At 34.4% G+C, this 23,644-nt stretch overlaps 1 protein-coding gene across 4 annotated transcripts in view; it reads right to left on the reverse strand.

Moving 5' to 3' along the window:
- The window catches only part of AVEN (apoptosis and caspase activation inhibitor), a 131,000-nt gene that overhangs the window by 43,858 nt on the left and 63,498 nt on the right, over positions 1 to 23,644 (reverse strand). Inside the window, exon 3 of one of the 4 annotated variants that reach the window (XM_081334959.1) lies at positions 13,698 to 13,842. The exons of the other annotated variants lie outside the window; for them this stretch is intronic. Within the exon in view, the coding sequence (XP_081191085.1) occupies positions 13,698 to 13,842 (145 nt within the window). The remainder of the gene's footprint in view (positions 1 to 13,697; positions 13,843 to 23,644) is intronic. 4 annotated transcript variants of the gene reach the window in all.

The raw sequence follows: 23,644 nt of genomic DNA on the forward strand, positions 1-23,644 counted from the left end.
AACAGGCGCTCAGTCTGTTACGCAGCACTCAGAATTCAACCCGCCAAACTGCCGACTTTCTGATCGACAAGCTCAGCATCCTAACCAACTGAGCCACCAGATATCAAGCCTATGTGCATAAAAAATAAAATGATGGATCAGAATATAAAAGAGACAGAAGAGGGAAACATCACATTACCACACATTTTTACTTTTATTATATTTTATTTGCTTAATGCATTAAGTAATTTGACCGAGCTATACACATCGATCATTCCTCTTCTCCTAATATTCTGTTACACATGCAATTTTCTTCCTTGAACTTTATTGGAATTCACACAATGAAGAAGGTACATATTTCTAACTCATGTGAAAAAGTATCAGTTACTAGAAGCAGCACATTTTTTAAAGCTTCTTTTTTTACCTTTCCTTCCTTATCTTCACTTTTCATGCATAGACCTACGCATACTGTTCCTTCCAGGTCCCAGAGCAAGAGAAAATAAATGGCTTGCAACATCTTCAGTGATAATGTCCATATTATTTTTTTAAAAAAAACAATTTTAAGTTTAAAATAAATACATAATTATTAAACACCCAAACATGGAGGAATTTAAACAGAAGATATTTTTGACAAGATCCAAATTGCCTTGTATAGAACTAGAGAAGCTATCTATCTAAGAACTGTTCGTTACATTCCTTATAAAGCTAAAACACACCATTTTGGATGACCTTCAAGGCAATCGCTCAAATTGCTTGATTTGACAAGAGGAATGAAGAAAACATGTACATCCCTTTGATCCCAAATAGTGCTTTTAATGACTTTCCAAATAGAAATTAAGATTAGAAGCTCAAAGTCAAATTAGTAACATATAAATTAGTTCAGTATAATTCCATAATTGAATCATACTCCTATTTCATTTAGCAGTACTCATAGGTATATTCAGTCTTCTGATTTTCTATTAGTTTTCATGCTTAAAAACACAAAGCAAAGAAGGCATATAAAGTAATGCCTTGCATGTATGCAAGGCATGGTTGCTAGGCAACTAATAGATAACAAGCCTCAGAGAGAAGAAAAGTATGTTTCCAGTTCTGGTTAACTTTTATTTACACATGGAAAATCTTAGTAAAAAGCTGAAATAAGAGTTCAGAGGGATGCCTTTTGCTGCTTATTTTATTGGAGTCACTCTAAGATTATTCAAAGTACATTTCTGTCCTATTCCTATTGGATTTTACTAAATTTATATATTCATCACAGGGAAATATTCTTAAATGTTTTGCTCTTGCTCTATTTGTGATGCTAGGACTAAATTGATTTTTGCACCTCCATCTTCTGAGTAAAAAATATAATTATGTAATTCTACTCTTGCCCTCTAAAAGCCATTACGGAGCCCCAGTCCAAAACTTTAATTGCCACCTAAAGATTACTTAGGGATGTGGTGGCTCAGTGGGTTAGGATGCTGAGCTTGTCGATCAGAAGGTCGGCAGTTTGGCGGGTCGAATCCCGAGTGCCGTGTAGCGGAGTGAGCGCCTGTTGCTCGTCCCAGCTTCTGCCAACCTAGCAGTTCGAAAGCACATAAAAATGCAAGTAGAAAAATAGGGACCACTACAGTGGGAAGGTAACAGCATTCTGTGCGCCTTTGACGTCTAGTCATGCCGGCCACATGACTACGGAGACGTCCTCGGACAAGCGCTGGCTCTTCGGCTTTGGAATGGAGATGAGCACCGGCCCTTAGAGTCAGAAACGACTAGCACACATGTGCAGGGGAACCTTTACCTTTTTAAAGATTACTTCCTTCCTCTTAGTTCCTATCTTCTTCTAAATTAGATAATTAAAGAGGAAGAAAGTTGGACAGTCTGGAGAAACCATCTTCCTCAGAGCTCTCTTCCTCATTTTTTCTCTAGTGTTTGTCAAAATGATGAGGAGACCATTTCCAGATAATGCCCACTTCAGGAAGCACTAGGGTTCTTGAAAGTCACTAGCAGTTCTCAAGAAGGCAAGGAGCCATTTATCATTAATCTGCTTGATAGGGAAACATCATTTGATCACTGCCAAAACTGATCAGGAAAAGATAACATAGCAGAAAGCAGGCTGGGAGTTATGGAAACTGGAGTCTAAACCGCAGTTATGGAGCTGCAAGTTCCCTTTTCTTGTATTAAGATGAAGGGGTGATTTTGCACTGAAATAATAGAAGGAGAAAATACTGTCTCTCTGCCATGGTTTCAGCTTAAACTGCATTAACAGCTCGGCTCTTCCCCTTACCTCACCCTAAAAACAATTATAGCATTTTCTTCTAAAAGAAAGATGTTAATTCAAGAATGCCTCTCCTCATCATAATTATTGAACATCACAAATATAAAGAACAGATATGAAAGTATTTTCACCCTAAAATGTATCTCCCCAAACAAAAATGTTTCTTTCCCTTTCTTACCATTGTACATGCTATATATGATCCTCTTTGAAGTTATTTCACATTGCAGTCTATGGGCGAATTTATTTTACTAGGTAGGGGCAAATTTTAAAAGCTTCATAAAGTCTACAATCAGTTACTCCAATGTCAAATGGAACTTCCTACATAAAAGAGTACTGCAAATCAATTTGTTTTGTTTTTTTGTATACCCTTTTACTATTTTTACAACTAACTCAAGGGGGCAAACATATCCAACACACCTTCCTCCTCCTATTTTTCTTGCAACGCCATCTTGTGAAGTGAGTTGGGCTGAGAGAGAGTGCAATGGTCGAAGGTCATCCCGCTGGCTTTCATGAACAGATCACAGACAGATCAACTTTTTTTTCTTTTTCTTTTAATGGGGTTAGTGCTGAATCCTGGCAACTTCCTGAACAAGTCCCTGAAGTTTTCTTGGTAAGATTACAGTAATGGTTTGCCATTCCCTCCTTCCGAGGACTGAAAAAGAGTGACTGGCTCAAGGCCACACAATTGGTTTTGTGCCTAATGTGGAACTACAACTCACAATTTCCCAATTTCTAGCCTGATGCCTTTATATCGAACTGGCTTACTTATCCTAAACCAGTATGTTCTATGCTCAACTTGAAAGTATTCAGTAAACAAGTGATGGGAAATCAAGTCATGGACATCTGTCTGCTAACCACAACTTATTTTTCTATAATAATAGCATAAACTAAAAAAAAATAAACAGTATATATGAAAAATGCACATTACAAGATGGTGAAATTACAACATACTGAAAATATTAAGAAGCATATAATCATTAATCACTTTAAAAGATCCAGAACAAGTTCTCTTTAGGTACAGTAAAAATCTTTAGTGTCCTATAATTGAAATAGAAGGTATGCTATAATTAAATGATCATCTTTAAGTGTGGTAACTAATTTCATTATTATCATATATGACCTCTTTGCCTTAGATCCTGACGATTACTTAAATTATGTCCGCTATAATAGTTTACTAACAGGAATATATACTTAAGAATGGCAACAGAAAATATGTTCTAAAAATACTGAAGAATGAATTTACAACAAGCCAAGTTTATTTTCTAACAAAAATCACAAAAGATTTTTAATTAAAATAAAAAATAATATTTTTTAAAAGAATACATATTCCAATCTATCATGTAGCTCTCGTAATACAAATATGAGAATAGTTAAATACATTTGACATAATAAATCATTTAATATGTCCAAAATTGTATATTTAATTCTGTTCATCTATTAGCTATGAAACATATCTCTAAAGACTAAAAGCTTTGAAAAAAATAATGATGGTTAAAATTTAAGACTTTCCACGGCAGAAGATTATGTTTTTCAGATTGTAAGAAAGAACACGATAGCATTTTTATCTGACTGAATGAGGATCAGGAATAGGTTTATAAGTATTTATTATCTTGGATGACAGAAGCATATAAGCATATAAGATTTCATATGCTAAACAGACCCTGAAGTTTTTTAATACTCAAAAACTTTGCCTCCCTTTTCTTTTTCTGGCACAACTTTTACTTAACCACTTACAAACTCATTCTAACCAAAAAACTGTATTTAAGATTAAACTTCCTTTTCTCTTTACATTCCTTCTATTGTCCTTACCATTTTTCAACAATTTGCCATTTTAAAGGGACCATTTATGGTAGCTGTTGTGCATAATTATAAGTTATGAAATTGTACAATGGGAAAAAACCCTGCTGCCTGCTGGTATGAAAATCAATATACTATTTGAAAGTCTCATTAAATAAACCAAATAATTAAGTCTGTGATTGCATTCAAAATACTGTACTATTGTTACATTGCAAATTCTTCCAAAAATTTAGGAAAGCCCATTTTAATGTCCCTCCAATTCTATATTTAGATATTATTCCTTAAATATTTAAAATGTCAATACAAGGCAAAGTTCTTCCTGTCATTTTGGCCTATTGCAATCAAGCAAGAAAACAAGTCTACATTATTTCACAAATCCTTTGAATGCTCAAGCCTACATTCTAAGCCAACATAAGGAGTCTGTGCAGAAAAAAAGTATATTTTTAAGATTTTAGATCAGCTATGTTTACCTAAAATGGAGAAGATTCAAATAAACTGTTTCATTCTTCTGGAGATTTATGTAAGTTAAACTTAACTTTGCTTTCCAAAATAAAGCTCACAGTATGTCTTTCACATAAAAATATGATTAAATATCTCAAATTAGCAATTGTGATAATCAATTAAAAAAACAATCCTCGCATCTAATCCATGTCAGTATAAAAGTTCAAACCATAAACACTGTCTGCTTTAACAGAATCTGAACTGTAAATTCAGAAAATATGTATACTTGATATGCATACAGCCTGTTGACCTCCATGTTTAATGAAAAGAAGAATTAGGGGTGACATGATAGCAGTGTTCCAATATTTCAGGGGTTGTCATAAAGAAGAGGGAGTCAACCTATTCTCTAAAGCACCTGAAGGCAGGACAATGGATGGAAACTAATCAAGGAGAGAAGCAACCTAGAACTAAGGAGAAATTTCCTGACAGTTAGAACAATTAATCAGTGGAACAACTTACCTCTAGAAGTTATGAATGCTCCAACACTGGCAATTTTTAAAGAGATTGGAGAATCATTTCTCTGAAATGATATATGGTTTCCTGCCTGAGCAAAGGGCTTGGACTAGAAGACTTGGACTAGAAAGAGTCCCTTCGAACTCTGTTATTCTGTATTCTGTATGTATTCAGGATAATATTTAAGTAGCATTTTCTTCATTATACAGTGAATACGGACACAAATTTCATTTTGCAAGGGTAAGAACTGTTGAATGCAGTGTTTTTCCAAATCATCAAGTAGATGCCCAAATATTTTTCAAATTTATACACATCTTAGTTATACTCAACATTTGCATTAGGCTAGAGAAAAAGTTAAAAGGTTGAAAATGTAAAAGCTACAATTCTTGAAAAAAAATCATAATGTCCAGATTCACACATAAGCCAAACCCAAAGCAATTATATTATGAATTAGTATTAAATGTGAATGACTGCTTACTCCTATTTACACAATTTTCTTATTAAAATGTTTTGGCAACATCACACTGAAAATAGTTTGAGAAAATGAAATATTCATGAAATGCATGGAAACATAATAAATTTATAAATTGCTAAACCTTTTGACATTTTAAAACTCTACTGGAATTCAGATCTGGTTAGATGGTCTATGGTTTATTAATCAGGGAGGGAGGGAGGGAGGGAGGGAGGGAGGGAGGGAGGGAGGAAGGAAGGAAGGAAGGAAGGAAGGAAGGAAGGAAGGAAGATTTCTAACACTTGCTGCCAGCTTTTGACAAGCAAACTAAATGGGGAAATTGACAGGAAGTCAAAAGTCACTCCTGCTCCCACTTCATTTTTGGCTACCCAAAGTCATTCAGTTTCTCTGTTTAGGTAAATAAATATCTCTAAATGACCCAATGGTTACAGGTTGCCTAGTGCCACATAAAAGTCAAATAGTGATAGAAGCTAAAAAAAATAAAATAAAGATATGAGAGCATAATCTGTAGCACTCTTTGGAAATATGATTTTGTAATATACATGAACAAAGAACAAACACAGACCACCTTGATGATAAATACCTTCTTTATAAATTAGTATTCTGCACCATTCTATTATAATCTAGTCATTCTAAAGACAAGAAACACATTAACCATGAATGAGATTCTTCTGTTAATTAAAATTCTAATTTATATTTTAAAAAAGAATATAAAATTAAAAACACTTCTTTTGTTCACAAGGCGGCTTCTGATAAAGCCCTTTGGATTTCCGATTGGACATAAATTTGCCACTACATCATTTTTACACTCATTAAAATTATGTGTTTTTAATTTTGCATCACTTCCACTTAACTTACAATCAACATTTAAAATGCACCAATCATGTTTTAAAAACATTATAAAAGTGCACTGCTTCTTTAAAGATAATATCAATTAGATTAATAACTTGTCAGGTATTATATTTTCCCAATCTTTTTGACACGTAAATCTTTAAATAAAAGCTTTTTGCTTTCTGACGTTCATATTTTAGAATTTCCAGATTTAATTATTCAGTTCTATGAGTTTTATGTGAATACCACTGGATTAAATTGCCACTTTTATGTGCATTTCCCCATTATGCTCCCAAAATTGTTTCTGAGGATTAGTAGAGCCTCTGGCATGGGGACCAAGAGGGAGAAATAGGGAACCCATAGGGGTCTCTGCATGGTAGTGAACTAAAACTTGTGCAATATTCACCAGAGGAGGAACCCTGATTGTAATTATACATTATTTTTTGGCAGGTCAAATCAGAAAACTGCAAAATAAATAAATAAACACATGAAGCAACCATATTAAAGACTGTAGACAGGATGAGACTTTCCGGGGTTTCGTTTATTTTTTCATATTATCACTTGGGAAAAGAACCCTAAAGACTTGCAAAGAATGATCAACTTGTAGATCCCCCCATGTCCAGCTTTAACAAAGATGAGGAAGTAATAATAATAATAATAAAGTTGGAAGGGACCTTGGAGGTCATCTAGTCCAACCCCCTGCTCAGTAGGTGATATGAAACACTTCCTACATAACACAATGGAAAGTCATGCTAATAATCAATATTATATTGGAAGTCTATATTATCTGACTCTTGTAGCCGTTTCCTAAGAACCAATAACAATGTTCAGCTTTAAACAACAAAGAATTTCTATACTCTAAATTACAATGCTATCTGTACTATATTTAACAATGAATCTGACTACAAATTCTTGAGTCTGTCATTATTTTTCAATCTACTTTCTCTAACCAAATTTTGGATGGGATAAAATGGAATGAGGTCACAAAGATTCAGACATGACTTAGCAACTGAACCACAAAATGTTACTATGCACTCTTGAAGAAAGCACAAAATAGACAATAACAACATGTTGGGAAAAATGTTCCTTAGCATATTTAATTTCACAGAATAATAATAATGGGAGAAAAAGCAGTTCTACTCCTTAATACATGTTCTTCTATATTAATAGAACAAGTGCACAACTTAACCAAGGAGTACTTGACATAAAGATCGTTTATAAACTTCACTCACATGAATCAGTACTATGTAATGAATTTTACACTTGCATAGTGATAGGGTTCTAAAACTAGCAGAAGCTTTGCAATGGGATGACATCAGTTGATACAATCTAAATAAAACAATCTGGAAGCTGCTGAGAGATACGCAGTGGAGAAGGTTTCCTTTTGCCAGCTTTATACGAGAATAACATTTGGGTTCAAGTCGGAAGCAGCCATACTTGAGAAAACTCCAACGTAATAAATAAAAGCTGATGAAGGACAAAGAAGAACATGGTTGACTTGGCAAAAATTGCAGATCCCCAGCTCTTATTTCAATTGCTCCAGATTTTTTAGCCTATTGACCTGTTTGTTTTGCAGCTTAAACAGTCTTGGAGGAGGAATTAATTTGGATCTATGTAGATATCATTATTTTAGCTAACAGATTTGTTTCAATTTTTGGAACCTATTTTGAGGTGTTCATTTTTAATAGAAAATCAGACAATCATCTAATTCTATATCTCAAAGAGTCTTTAAATATGAGAGCAGAACTCTTCTATACCACCACAAAATTAAAATATCCTGGAGAGATACAGGATCAGAAATATATATATATGCAGTTTTTCATTTGGCCTTAGGCTGAAAGAAAACAAGAAATGCCGCATGCTCCCTTTCAATAAGTACAATATACTGATAATTTCTTTGATTTAAAAAGACTAACTAATGCTTACTTTCTTTTCCTGTATACTGAAGTCACTATTGTTACTCAGAGATGATCACATGCTCTCTGGGTGGTCCAATTTTTTTGTCAACTTAATCAATACAAAGGGATGTATTTCTTTATTTTAAAAAAGGTACACTTTGCATTGGGGCTATAGATATAAATGATAAATTCCTAAAAATATGTATTTCATAACAGCTGTGTTGAAAGAACTTTAACTATAAGTAGGAAATGCTATGGTACAATCAAGTTGTTATGGCAACTAGAAGAGTCAGATAGAGAAAAAGACAAAGAACACGCACTGCTGTAATCCTGCCAACACCATAATCCTGTTATTAAAATTTATTAAAGAGTTGACATTCCTACAGCTGATCTTTAAAAAAAATAATGGCACTATTACTAGAATTCGGGCTGGCAATAACTGCCTGCCCTGCATTTAATTCAGAAAGGGGTGAGAATGCATTGTTTTCCAAACATTGTTCTAACCCCATTGAAAGGTTGCAACTTGCCATTCATCAGATTTACCAAGAATATGAAACCAAGTGACCAACCTCCCAAGAACCCCTGATTCTTTCTCCCAACTTAAAACCTTTTGCAGTCCTTGCAACAAACCTATTACTGAAGTCCAGGAGATCATGAAATAAGAAGCAGCTATATATTTATAACATGCCACTCAGAATGGTTAAGCAAGCTTTGATGATTCTCTTAGAGGACTGAGGAAAAGATGTCATCGATATATTGATGACACCTATTATTTATTGCTCTGTGATGTATCTGAATCAGGAGAGATTTTACATAGCCTATACCCCTGCTTCAAAGAAGGGGTGGAATGGACAAAGGTCAATAAAAATCAATCAATAAGTCAATTCGAATGCCAACAAGAGTGAGGCACTGTGAATGAGTAATTTCTAGTCTAGCATTAGAAGAGGTGCTTGTTTAAAATAGAATTTTATCCACTCTGTTGTTCCCAATTTGCAAATGCTCCTGCATTCATTATTATTGCTGGAAACCTACACAATGTCTGTAAGTATGAGCGCCTATTAACAGCTATTCTTTTCTCAGCTACTGTGATTTAAACAATGATAATCTGAAGACTGAATCACTATAATGTACAGTATATAGGACTGTTCTTGGAACCGAGCATGAAGCTATAGCTACTGAAGAAGCTATTCCGTTATTTACTTATTTGGAGTATTTGTAAACTGCTTCAGTTATGAAACTCTTAATCACTATGTTGCTGCTTAAGATTCTTAATTACATTTGCAAAAGATAAGCAGTGGCTGCTGGTCCTCTGTTGAGCAAGATTCAAAATTCAAGTGTTAATTCAGAAAAATATCTTGAGGCTTAACTACAGGGAAGGTTTTGCTCTCCATTGCAGATGGCTGATCGGTGGCAAATTTGAAGTGGGCTTTCTCTCTTGTTTCATGGAATATCAATATCTCAGAGCATGAGAGGAGCATGTTTTAAGCATCTAATGCATGTTTTATATTAACTCCCTCTATTCTTTTTAATGGTAGTTTTATTAACTTATTAACACAGTTTTATGAAGTTTGCCATAAAAAGCAGTTACAAATATTTCACATAATTATATTTTAAAAAGAAGGACTCTTATCACTATGAGTGCCTATTAAGCTACCCTATGTTCTTCTCAGCTACTGTAATTCAAACATTGATAATCTAAAGACTGGATTATTGTAATGCATATAGAACTGCCTTTGGAACAGATTATGAAGCTACAACTGTGAAGAAGGTTTTGGACTCAACTTGTACTTTTTATCAGTTAAAACCAGATCTCTCTAGGAAAAAAGATCAAGAACTCTAGCTTGAGAAATAAGAGGTATACATAAATATAGAGACAATTCAAGGGGGGGAAAATGGAGACCAAATGAATCTTTGGTTAATTTTAGGGCAAAAATGTCTTTGGTGTCCAATAGAAAAAGAATATCTGCCCAAAGAACAAGCAAATGCCCACACCAGTTACAGATATTAAAATAATAACAAAGACCTGATGGTATTGAGTAAAGTTATGTTGGAAGAAGACAAAAAGATCAATAGTATAATCTTAAGGAAAAAAATCAGGCAGACATTTGATCTCTTGGCTCTGTTGAAAGTGACTGACAGCCAATCAAATGGTATACCAATTAGTAAATTTTCTTGAGGATGCCATTTTCCATTTTTTTGATCTGGAAGGAACAACTTGCAGATTGGACAATGACTTGGTAATCAGATAGGGGTAGGAACATATCAGCAATTCTTTAGAAATAACTCCTTTTCATATAATGTGTAAGGACCACATAATAATAAGTCCTTCGGGAGATAGGGCGGCATATAAGTCCCAATAATAAATAAATAAATAAATAATTCTTGTTAATGCAAGAATTGCAATGGAGGAAATTGGATTCTGACCCCTGAAATCCTCCATACACTACTATATTGGAACCAACTGTTTTGTATCACAAGTAACTTCAGCAAAATGAAAAAAGAAAGCACCATTCCACTTTAATTGAGAACCAACATATCTGAGCTTGCAATGGTGCCAAAAGGGTGACATGTGTGTGAAGATGGAATCACAGAAATACTAGTGTCATGTACTTGTATCAGGATACTTCCAAAACTAAATAAGGATAAAGTATAGAAAGATGAGGATCTGACAAGAGCAGTAGCAGGTACTTTTACCTCCCCCCAAAAGTAGCAACCATCTGTATATTCAATATAATCTAATTTATGCAAATCCAGAGTACCCACATCTATAGAAAATGTAGTATTAAATTCTCTAACCCATTACCTGCAATGCTGGGGAGTATGCTAAAGTCATCAATAGCTCCTCCTATGAAACAGCTGTTTTCCGGGAGTGAGAATGTGTCAGCCTCACTAGGTAGCCCAGACCAGGAAATCAACTTAGCAAGGAGGCTAAAACTACTTTTATTGAGATTAGCTTGAATAAAAGAATCTTGCAAGTCTGATTATTCCGTACCTTCTCCTCCTTCTTGTAGTTCAGTGAATTAGCAAGGCTTCTGTCTGAACCATTTCCAAATTTCATTTTCTTCTCAATTTAAAAGACATTTCAGCCCCTTTTGCCTAAGTAATGTGGTTCCTGTACATATCTATCAAGGCCATCTTCTATACTCCCTACGGAATGGGCATTTGCTATAATGTATTTATTTATCTACAACTGCTTTAATGTTGCTGGTATTCAACAAACTGAGTAACAAAACTACTAAAATGTTGTAATTATGGAAGGACTCTGGAGACTGGCATTGCATAAGTGAAAGTTTTATCACAATGCTGTTTTATCTGTTTTGCTGACTGTTACACTACAAAGAAATGACATAAATAAATACAAATAAATATCTTTAACTCACCGAGAAACAGTTTTCCAGTCTTCTATTATATAATCATAAACTTTCATCATCATCTGGTTTCTCTGTAGATCATGTACATTTTTCTCATATTATTATCAAACGCAACCTCTTCACGGAGGCCAGCAAGATTTAAAAAGGTAGGGCAGATTAATCAAGCAATGTAGCCATTTTGTGCTTCTAGAGTCATTTGGCAATCCCTGAGGAATGACTAGCTTTTTGCATCATAAATAAGAAATCATTCAGATTTCGTTGCCTGAAATAAGGTTCCAAGGAGCTATATTTTTCAAGTTGTAATGACAAACTATATAGGTAAGAAAGGCTGAGAAATGTCTCTTAATATTTTTTATCTGTCTAGAGAGATTCCACAGCTTTATGTTAAGCTCTTCTACTCTAAGGATTTTATTGTTTTTTAGGAGTTAATATCTACAGCTACATCAAACTCTCAATTTTTCTTGTAGCTTCATGAGATAGACATTTTATTAAGTTATATTATTCCTACTTTTCCTTGTGGGTTATTTTTTTAAAAATTATTTATTTACTACAAATGCTTTTATGCTGTATCTATCATATGAGTCTAAGGGACTTTATAACAAAGAATGCAATGTATAAAATGACAGTAATTCACAAATTATCAATCAAGCCTACTAAATTTTATGTTGCAATACCATTCAACATAAATCATTACACCTTAAAACAAAAACAAATTTCTTTGCAATCCAAAAGCAGCCGGATTCATTCCAAACATCTATCTTGCCTAAATCTCAAAGACACATTGAAAGATCCACATATTGCGTTTAAAAACTCCCTTAATATTAGATAGGAGTTTGGAGTTCTTATATTTGGTGGGAAATCATTCCCAAGAGAGGACTTGCTGCTCTGAATGCTTACCTCTGAGTCTCCTGGACTTGTCTCCTACGGGAACTGGGGACTTGGATGTGAGCATGTTAGGAAAACAGCCAGTCCTAGTGCATTCCTTTCAATGTATATTTCCCATTGTGTGCCCACTTACTCTCTTGTAATCCCTTCTTCTCCAAAAATGTAATTATCTTAGCACAAGGGTGAGCATTCAAAAACATGGAAGAATGTGGGGGGGGGAAGGAAAGCTTAAGTAAAATTATAAGCAAAGTCACAGATCACTTCATTTAGTGGTCACTAAGTTATTGCCCTTAATAGTGGTTGCTAAATGAGGACTCCTGAATTATAAGCAGGTAAAATCCCAAATGTGCTTTTCAAAAGGCATTTGGACTCTCTTAGGTTTTTCTTAAAAATGTTTTGCCTCTCATCCAAGAAGCTTCTTTAGTTTTGAATTCCCCACCATTCAGCCACAACTGAAGAAGTTTCTTGGATGAGAAGCGAAACATTTTAAAGCCCAGTTGCCTCTTGAAAAGCACCTTTGGTACAACCATGAACTGGATGATTGAGAATCTCCATAGATATTAAGCAGGTAAAATCTATTTAGAGCATACCGTCTTAAAGATAGGGAGGCACCAAAGTATGTAGGCCTTTAAGTGTAATCACCAACATCCTGAATGTCGCCCAGAAACAAACTGACAACCAGTACAGCACCTGCAACTGGTGTCTAGTTAGCATGCAGGCCACTGCACTTCGTCACAGGTATAGTTTTCATATACTTATTGCAGGTGCTCCTTTGAAATGGTCTTCAAATGAAGCCCCATTAAGAGTATGCTATAGTAGTCCATTTGTAAGGTGTGCAGTTAACAATAACAAAATATATAATGGATAAAATCACAGTAATCACTTGTGAGAGGAAGGCCAGCATGATTGTACTCAGCCCACCCCACTCCATTTTAACATATTTTCCTATTAAGATTTGTATACTAAATTAAGATCAATGCTAGGAACATTTAATTACCTCACAAAATAATTAAATTAAAATCACTTGCCTTATTGTCATCTATAATAAGAAAAGGATGATTAGAGAAGAGAATCACATATGATTCCATCACTGTATTCTCAGGTAAGCTAAGACAATTTTTCTATTTTAAATATAAGTTTAATTAGAACAGACTGGGGAAGTGCTTTGAACAATATACACCTGACATTAGCAAAGCATTTGAGAGTCCTTCAAGATATCCTCAATAACAAAATGATTAAATACAGGCTAGAAGATCCACCTGTTATTGGATTCATAACTGTATGAATGATTGCAGCCAGAGAATACTCATAAATGGTTCCATAAAAGCTCAGAGGATACTGCCGAGTGGAATGCCAGCGGGCTCCGTTCTGGGCCCTCTGTTGTTCAACACTTTTATTAATGATCTGGATAAAAAGATAGAAGGCATCATTATTAAAAGTTGCAGTTGACAGAAAACTATAAGGAAGAGTTGGCATTTTCACAGAAAAATATTCAAAAATATCTACACAGGGTGGAGTAAACAAGCAGAATGAATTTTAATACATTTACTGAGAAATGTAGTCTTGCATTTGAAAAAAAATGAAAAGCACAGGTATAGTTTAGGGAAATGGGTTCAAAATGATCAGCTCTACTTCAGCATCACCCAACAGGATGATGCAGCTGATTAAAAAGGCAAATGCTGTTTTGGGATGTATTAATCAAAGTAAAGAATGCAGCTGTGGGAAATAACTGTTCCACTTCATTCTGCCTTGGCCAGGACTCACTTGGAACATTGTTCCCAGTTCTGAACGCCATGATCTAAAAACGTTTTCAACAGTCTAGAGAGAGTTTAGATGAAGGCTACCAAAATGATGAAAAAACTGGAAAGGTCTTTCTCATGTCTTGTGAGGAATGGTTAAGGAACCGGGAATGAGGTATGTATAAAGAAGAAATGACTGAGATAATATCCAAAGGTTCTTTATATTTAACCTCTTTTATTACTGAGAGCAACAATAGGTTGAAACTTGCAGGGAAATAAGTTCTGGGTATATATTAAGAGCAATTTCCAGATGGCAAGGGTTGCTAATCAGTGAAAAGTCTGCCTCATGAAGTGGTACATTCCCTTCACTGGAGGACTTTAGAGACAGACCGAACAGCCATCTGTCCAAAATGCTTTGGCAGAAACTGGATCAAGCAAGAATTTGGACTAGATCTTGTAACTTATTTGAAGAAAACTTACATTTCCTCTTAGGAAACAGAATAATAGTAGCAGCCACATCATGAATAATATATAGTCATATATGCATACAAAATTCCCCAAATTTCTGATAGCTTATGACATTTTATCCAGGTCCCTTAGACAAAAATAATAGAACATACAGAAAATTAAACCAAATGTTAAAATTACAGCTTTAGGAAAGATTTAATTCAGTTAGACAATAATCACATACTCAGTTCACAAAATAGAATTATTTAAATGGAAATACTAAATAATTACTTTACATTAATATATACTGCCCTAAGTCCTCACAAAGCAAGAATTTCAAAAAATATAATATGTATAGATATAATTGGCAAAAAAAATTACAAGAACTAATCTGTTATTTGAACAGCAGATCTCCTTCAAAACTATATACCTTCACCTTTTTTGCTTCCATTTAGATCATGCAATACACAGAGAGAGACACACACGCACGCACACACCTTTTAAAATCCAGTAACATATAAAATTTTTATTCAGTTATGTTTCCTAGGGTATAAATGTTTGTATGCATGAATGGACATTTTTAAGGATCTGACTGAAGCAGTTAGGGCTACCCAGATTCCTTGGGTTTTGCAGCCCCCTTTTAAACTTTTGCAAAGTTTGGAAGAAACAGTTTGGGTATCAGCCAATTTTCAGTGGCAAGCACTTTCACTTTTTCAGCTTCACTCCTAGACTGAGTTTATATTCTTTTGAGGGGGCAGTTTGCGCCTCTTCTTTGGCATAGCAAAGCAGCCTGTGTTTCACCCATTCTGATGTGTGCCTAACAATGTGCATTCCAGATACATAAGCACATCTTTATGTTACTAATTAATAGGCCTTCTGTTTATCTGCCTAGGTTAAGAAAAAAAAAGCTTATGAAATGAACTGGCAATTTACCATCACTTACAATTCAGAAACTTGACAGGCAACCTTGGATCAGCTTGTGATTCCCTAGGCAAATAAAAGCTTTTGTTTTTCTTCCTTCTATTTCTGGCCCATGGAACTTTTCCTTTTCAGAACTCATCTTATCTTTCGCTTCTGCTCTCAAACACTTTGGCGAGTCTTTTCTCAATCTCACCAGAATCCCATAAATCCTTATGTTGGGCGCACTTCTGGTTAAAGTCCACATTATTCTTGGATAGAAACCCAAAAGACCAGCAGTCCACCTTCAACACCTACTGGAACCATCCATTCAATGTGGGTCCTTTAGCTGCCAATCAGATCCTTTAGTATTTGGCTTCTTCTCCTCGGAATCCTTCCTATCTTTATACATTATTTCAGGCGCTTTCCAGACTTCATCCTTTTCTCTTTCTTTCTTTCTTTCTTTCTTTCTTTCTTTCTTTCTTTCTTTCTTTCTCTCTCTCTCTCTTTCTTTCTCTCTCTCTCTCTTTCTTTCTTTCTTAAAATAATAATAATAATAATAATAATAATAATAATAATAATAATAATAATAATAATAATAATAATACTAATAATAATAATAATAATAATTTTATTTATATACCGCCCTTCTCCCGAAGGACTCAGGGCGGTGAACAGGGCAAATGTATAAAATACAAAAATACAAAAGTTAAAAGGAATTAAACATAATGCCCAAGGTAAAAACAATAAATACAAATATTAAGAACAATAAAAAACCCAACCCATCCCCCATCAGGCCAAGCCGACTTGTTCAAATAAATGCGTTTTCAGATCGCGTCGGAAGGAGCGGAGGTCGGGTGCCATCCGGAGCTCAACCGGCAACCGATTCCATAATTCCGGGGCGCCCACAGAGAAGAACCTCCCCCTAGGGGCCACCAAACGACATTCTCTGATCGGTGGCACCCTGAGGAGGCCCTCTCTGTGGGAACGCACAGGGCGGAGGGAAGTTGCTGCCTTACCTACCTCATCTTCTCCTATGAGAACTATATCTAATGCGAATCTAAACTAACATCTATTCCCAGCAGCTTATCAAAAAAACAAAATAAAAATTTATTTGGACTTCTTTCCCTTTTCCAAGTCCCTCTTCCGAACTCTCTCTGGAATTTGAATGGATGCAGATGTAAAATGAAGGTAAGGTGGGAGATATACTTGACCAGGCAACAACAAAGCCATGGCAACTGCAAGCTTGCCACAATATAGCACTTCTCTTTGCTTCTTCTTTGAAAAGTAGTCTTTACTAACATAGCTCTCACAAATCAATCTGTTAGGTTTTACTGTAAGATCCAATCATTATAAATGTTTGCCATACACTTGCTAGCACTTTGGTCAAGTTAAATTTGCTAAACATACACCCCTGGGAGGTAGGCATGAGAAAAACAGGCAGGTTTTTCTCATCTTAGACTATGTATCAAGGTATATCCTCTAGGAAGCTAAGACTATAGTGTATACATAAAATGACCCATTACAATTAAATGAAGGAAGGAGAAAAGTGCTTACATTAATTGTTCTTGTCAGTAATTTTGCTCAGTTATGTTTGGCAAATGTAGTAGATATAATTTTGATAACTTAAATTATTTATCAGAAATTGTATTGTTTTGGGTGGGACCAAACATTGTTTCTAATACTTATATAGCACTATTTTTTTAATTCTTCTCTTAACACTGTAAAGGACATTTCATTTGCATTTATTCAGAACTTTATTAGTTTTGAACTGCTAAATGTCCAGATCTGAACTAACATTGGTACATAATTTTTTCAACATTTTCATGTGTGCCTGTGTGCCCACAAAAATGTATGGCTTTTACACTGAATCAGAAATTTTCTGCAAGCATGTGACCTGAACATTCTTTAGCATTTCAAACCCAATTCCATTTTAAAACATCGTAGCTGTGATCCTGGCATTTGTAAGAAAGATGAAGGGTATTCTGTGGAACTATGTGTCTTCACAATCACAGGTCAATTTCACAGAGGCAAAAGCATACTTTAGGACCAAGCTATCTAATTTTGAGCATGTGTAAAGTGAAAAGATGTATGGATGGCATAATTAGAACAAACTTCATTAATTAAATGGAGGAATCAGTCAAGGAGTTGAATATAGGACCAAAAATGCAATACATATTAAAAAAGTGGTCACAAGCCTATTACAATTTTTTTAAATTTCTGTTAGCAATTAGCTACCAGTGACTTTGATGTTCCACAAATGGAAGAGCTATTTCTAACATAGCCTTTTGCCAGAACAAAAAAGGATGTGGCTGAGGCTTTCCAAAATCTCTGGAATAAACTTTCATGGGTACAAGAAACTGCATGCTAAAAAATAACTTCCCTTCTGTTAGAGGTTAGAATTCGTCTGTGAAGACACTCAGATAGAACATTAGTTAAGTTCTGTTAATTTTTCTGATTCCTAGTATATGAAAGAAAATCATACCCAGGAAGCATTCAAAAGCCACATTTTAAATGGAAAAGACAAGAGACTAGAAATTATATTGCAATCCTAAACATACATTATTTAAAAAGAGAGGGAAAAAGGAAGACTGGAGCATTCTTCTACAAAGACATGGCTAAAAGCTTTTTTTTAAAAAAAGAAAACAATATTTGGATTTGAAACATATAGTGTGAAATTAAGTCAACAACCTCAGTAATTTTTTTAAAAAAAAACACATTTAAATATAATAGCAATTTTTGCTATTACTATTTAAAGATATTAAGTACAAAAAGAGAATTTAACTTAGGAGTAAAATGCCTGCTTACAAAAATATATGTTTAATTTCTTAGTAATTGGGTTTCTGAGCTGAGAAGCTATTCAACAAGGAATGGACATACAGAAGCATGTACAATTATTTGCATTCTCTGTTTACTGATACTGTTGACCATCAGAAGAAATAATTAGTAGATTATGTCTGGAAAATATTCTATCAGTTCAGTGGCTGACTTGAAATAGCTCCTATAAAGCAACCCATTGATGCCATGCATACTCACTGTCTTGAGATATGACACAACACATACTACACCCTTGGGGAGTTTCTCCTCTGTTCGTAAGCAGCATTTCACATCTGTGTTTGACAGAAGCACAGAAGAGCATACTGTTCAACAATCCTACCAAATGCAGGCTGTGCAGGTGAAAAGTTAAAGCAGAATCTGAAGTCCATTTTTGTTGATCCTACCTTTTGAGATAACATACTTCTTCGATATACTGGATTTTTTTTTTGAAACAGAAACAAGTGTTCACTATTGGAATTTATATGCAAAAGCAGATGAGATTTACTGGGTGTTCTAGCTTTCATTTAATATTTGATAAATGCTGAACACTTGAGTTAACTAGAATTGATGTGTCTGCCTCCATTGTCTGAAAGATGCAGAGTCCAGTTCTTGTTCTGTTAGCATCTTAAGAGAAGAGTAATTTAAGTATCACTTGCAGAGTCAACCCAAAGGATATGGAATAACTGGGAGTAAACTGGAAGCAAGCAGCCACAAGATGAAGCAGCACCAGCAAATGAGGCAGCCACACAGACAGTAGAGAAAAAGAAATTGGAAAGCTAGTGTGCAGAATGCATTTCTAATAGAAAAAGCTTCCTACCTGGGCAGCCAGTCTCAGTATTTGGAGAGACTGCATCCACAAATTATCGATCATCTACTAGGTAAGTTTGTCTTTTGAATAAGATAATTTAGCTTCTCTAAGAAGAATGCTGCTTTGGTTTGTCATACTAGTGATTTCAAACCTGTAAGGTGATCTGTTTGGTTTTTGCTCCATTTGTTATACTATTCAAATAACTGAGTTTATATGCTGTTTTTAAAATCCATTACATTCCTTTAATTGGGTTTGCCTAGAATTGTTTGTCAAGATTTCAGTTCTCTATTGGTTTATTTAAAGCGAGGAAATGAAGAAATAATACCCACATATGTAAAGCTAAAGCATTATTATGATTTACCAAGTAATACTTATTGTACTTCAATAATTAATGTAAACTATTAAAGCAGAAACTAGAGTAACAGTATTACATTTTAAAGAGGTATTTTATTAAAACAAGAGCCATGCTTAAAATATACTCAGAAAGCAAGCCAAAGCATCAGTTATGGTTAGCTGTAATACTATAGTAACTGATGTGAAAGCAGTGTTAAACAATGCAAGCTTAACATGCAGTTTAAATTTAAGTTGAAGATAACAGTTCAGCAGCTTTAACTGTCTTACAAATGAAGCTCAAGAATGTACATTTATATTTAAATTAGTCAATTAGATAAACAGACTAGAAACATATAAGAGAGCCAAAGATCTCTGTTAAAATGTTTAAAATGGGATGTGCAATATTTATATATCACTTCACAGATCAAATTTAAAACATGCAAGTTCTACATTTTTTTAAAAAAATATATTAATCTAAAGACTGACTGCCTAGTGAGGTTCTTGTTAAAAGCACTTGGACTGGCAAAACACTTAAGTATTTATCTTCCCAGTAACAGTTAAGAAGGCATCTTATCCAAATTATATCACAGGGGAAAAAAATTTCACTTTAAAAAACATTACATATTTTGCTGATTTTAATTACATGATTTTGCTCTCTCCTATACTCTCTCTGTTTATTTATAATTTTGTGATTTACCCTCTCTTTCCTCGTGCTTCTCAACTGCTTCGCCTTCTTCCTTATCAAGTACAAACACACATATGCTCAAAGCATTATGAAGTGCTTAATAATGATGAAGGGAACATGATGGCCGGAGGGGACAAAAAATTGCCCACTGCCTGACCAGATGCTCAGAATCCTACCAGACTGTCTGGGCTACAGTTGCATTAAAAGATTTGTAGTGTTTATAATCCAATTAATACTTTCACTATATGTATGTAATCCTCCCACCAATGTCTTTCCCCATAATAAAAAGAAAAGTCTGATTTTCTGAGTTTGCTTGCCCAGCTGTTCACTGCAACATGTGCAAGGAAGTTTATTGGTATGTGTTTCTTTGGATGTCTGAACTCCAAAAGGGTTAGTAGTGTTTAAGTTTGTCTCTACGTTCATGAGAGGGTTCTCTTCAAATTACGAATAGTGTTCTCTGTTGCTTAGAGCTCCCTCGAAGCAGGAAAATTGTAACTCTTGTGCACACAAGACTATAATTTACCAGTCTTGAACTTTAAGTTCAAGTTTAAGTGGCAATGCTTTTTGTAGCTTAGTTATAAGCATTAAGCTGCAGAAATTTTTAGGAGAATGAATCACTGCAACTTAGTAAGAGGTCAGAAACTAAATCTATAAATCAATCTTCAAAAGGTTGCTTGTTGCCGGAAGGGAAAAGGACAGTATCTTTTAATAGATGATTTCAGTTAACACCATTTATTTTTATTTTTTATTTTTTTATTTTAATTCCATTTATATCCCGCCCTTCTCCGAAGACTCAGGGCGGCTTACAAGCTTAGCAGTAGCCTTCATTCTATGTATATGCCTGCTTATTAGGGCTTTCACCCCCTCCCCAAGCGGCATTATTACAAAGTCAGCTTAATTGCCCCCAACAATCTGGGTCCTCATATTACCTACCTCGGAAGGATGGAAGGCTGAGTCAACCTCAACCCGAGACTCAGGTTATTTTCCAAATTATTAAAACACACATAATCTGTGCATAAAACAAAATATCCTGTGAAAAGTACTAAACTAGCCCTATTCATTTCAGAAATCTCATATAATGTATACTCCCATTTTATCAAAGGCATCATTTAAACAAAAAGCAACTTTAAAACAATGAAACAAAACATTAACAATGTAGCTGGTATTTTAATGGCTATCTCTTAAATTTGAAGTATAATATTAAACTACTGAAAGTTATCAGTTAAGGAACTCAAAATAAAATCCTATTTTTTCGCTAAGGGTTTGTTCACACAAAAACACTGCACTAATCTGATACACTCACCACCTTTCCAAGTTTCTCATAAGGTGGAATGAACAGATTACAGGCCACATCACCTCACCCAAAGGCACAATCAACATTTTAAACACACCTGACTATCTTCAGTTAATAGCAAACACAATTTTAATTAGAAATATTGGCCTCAGATGGTCCTTACAAAACTTCCAAGAGCAATGATGACTAAAGTACTGTACTGTAACTAACCCTTAAATGCAGTATTTAATCAAGACATAGAATATAACAACTGAAGCAACCAATAATGAGACAAAAGATTAGTTCACTTATCACTAGTAGAGCCTTAGATGTCCATAAATTCAAGTTCATTATTTCAATACAAAAATCATAAATTCCCCTTGTTTTTCAGTCTAATAATGCAACAGTTGCAGTTGTAATTATATATTGTCCCCAATTATACCCCCGAAAAGATTTTCTGGACTCGACTTGCCCCATTTTAAAAAAATTATTCTTTGACATACATTTTAACGTTTTGCAACTTTACATAATGTTTACATAATAATGATGTTCGCTAATGTATCATTGTGTCCTGATATTAATGGTCACCTTAAAATGTAGTTAAATGATGTTCATATATTCAAAATTACTGTTCAGTGTTCTAACACCTATAATACAAAAATACACTGCTAAGCCTTCTGTCTACTTCTGTTGATGAGTTTATCAACCTTCTTTCACTTTTCAAATTTAAATGAAGTGTGCTATTAAGAGATTAGTTTTAAATGAAAGTTGTCATAAAAAGTTTACGCACAACTTATGTTTCCATTAGAATCAGGAAATGCATCTGATGATTAACACTAAACAGTATTACAAATTATATTTGTATCAAAATCTTTCAAGAAAAAATTATTACCAAGACTATAATGACAATCTGTCAACAACTGTAAGAGATCACTTTTTTAAATAAAAGAGAATATATTTTGACAAGAAATACGTATGAGGGATCATTGGGTTAAATTCTCTGAAAGCAAAATCTGCTTATCAAAGATGGAGCCAACTTTTTATCAGAGAACAAAGAAAAAATGATCAGAAAAGATTATTTTCTCATTGTACTGTTTATTATTAGATTTATATCCTACATTTATTTAACAAGTTAAAGCAATGTATATAATTCTCCTGCCTCCTATTTTCCCCACCAAAAAAAACCCCTGTAAGATGGATTGGTTTGTGAATGAGTAACTGATTGAAAATCAACCAGCCAGCTTTCATATCTTGACTTAAGGGATGACAAATACTGAAAATTTCCTACTTTCAAGTGTCTTAACCACTTAAGGCTGGACTGGTACTCATAAGATTGAAACATTTTGGCTGTCTCCCTAGAGGTGAAGATAGACAGATAGACGTGTGTGTGTGTGTGTGTGTGCGTGCGTGTTTCGTGTGTGTGTGTGTGTGTGTGAGAGAGAGAGAGAGAGAGAGAGAGAGAGATTCCCAGAGGTTTGTTTCTTCTATTGCTTCAAAAAGCATAGGCTAGACTCACGTAACTTTTCACATATCCTGACTTCTTCCAAACCAGTGAAAACCTTGAATGTACTATTTACAAATTCAAAGATGTGATTTAAGCCCACTAGAATTTACTGATATGAAAAATGTAACTTACCCCTATACATGATCACCATACTGTCGTGGTGTATACTTTTCTCTTTGTGTAATTGTCACTGTATTTATTACCAGTAATCCAGGCAACTATGACATCTTCAGAAAATCATGGTTAAAAAATTCTAGTATGAGGTTTGAGATTATTAGCCAGTGAATGAATGTACTCAAGTTATTCTGTATTTTAATAGAATAGCACTGAGGGGATTTCTACACGAAACAAAAAAAAACCCCTATGTATTTCAAATATATGAATTTTATTTCAGCATTGGAACTTATACTGTAATTTCTTCTATCAGCAGGAGATACATCATATTGGTGGTATCAGTATTCACTCTGCCACATACATTTTCTCTAGAATCATTGCACTGCAGCAACTTCACACAGGATATTTTTACGGATTTAAACAGATGTTTAGTTTTCTGAGGTGAGAATACATGATATGCACAGCTTAGGCATTGCATACACTTTTATGTTTACAATTGAATTTCAGTTAAAATGTTCATTATTGTTTATTATCCAAAGGGACAAGCTACGAAAATTGAATAACATCTAGTCACTGTGCACAATAATAT

Source organism: Vipera berus (genome assembly GCF_964194415.1).
Source record: "Vipera berus genome assembly, chromosome: 1".
Taxonomy (NCBI): Eukaryota; Metazoa; Chordata; class Lepidosauria; order Squamata; family Viperidae; genus Vipera; species Vipera berus.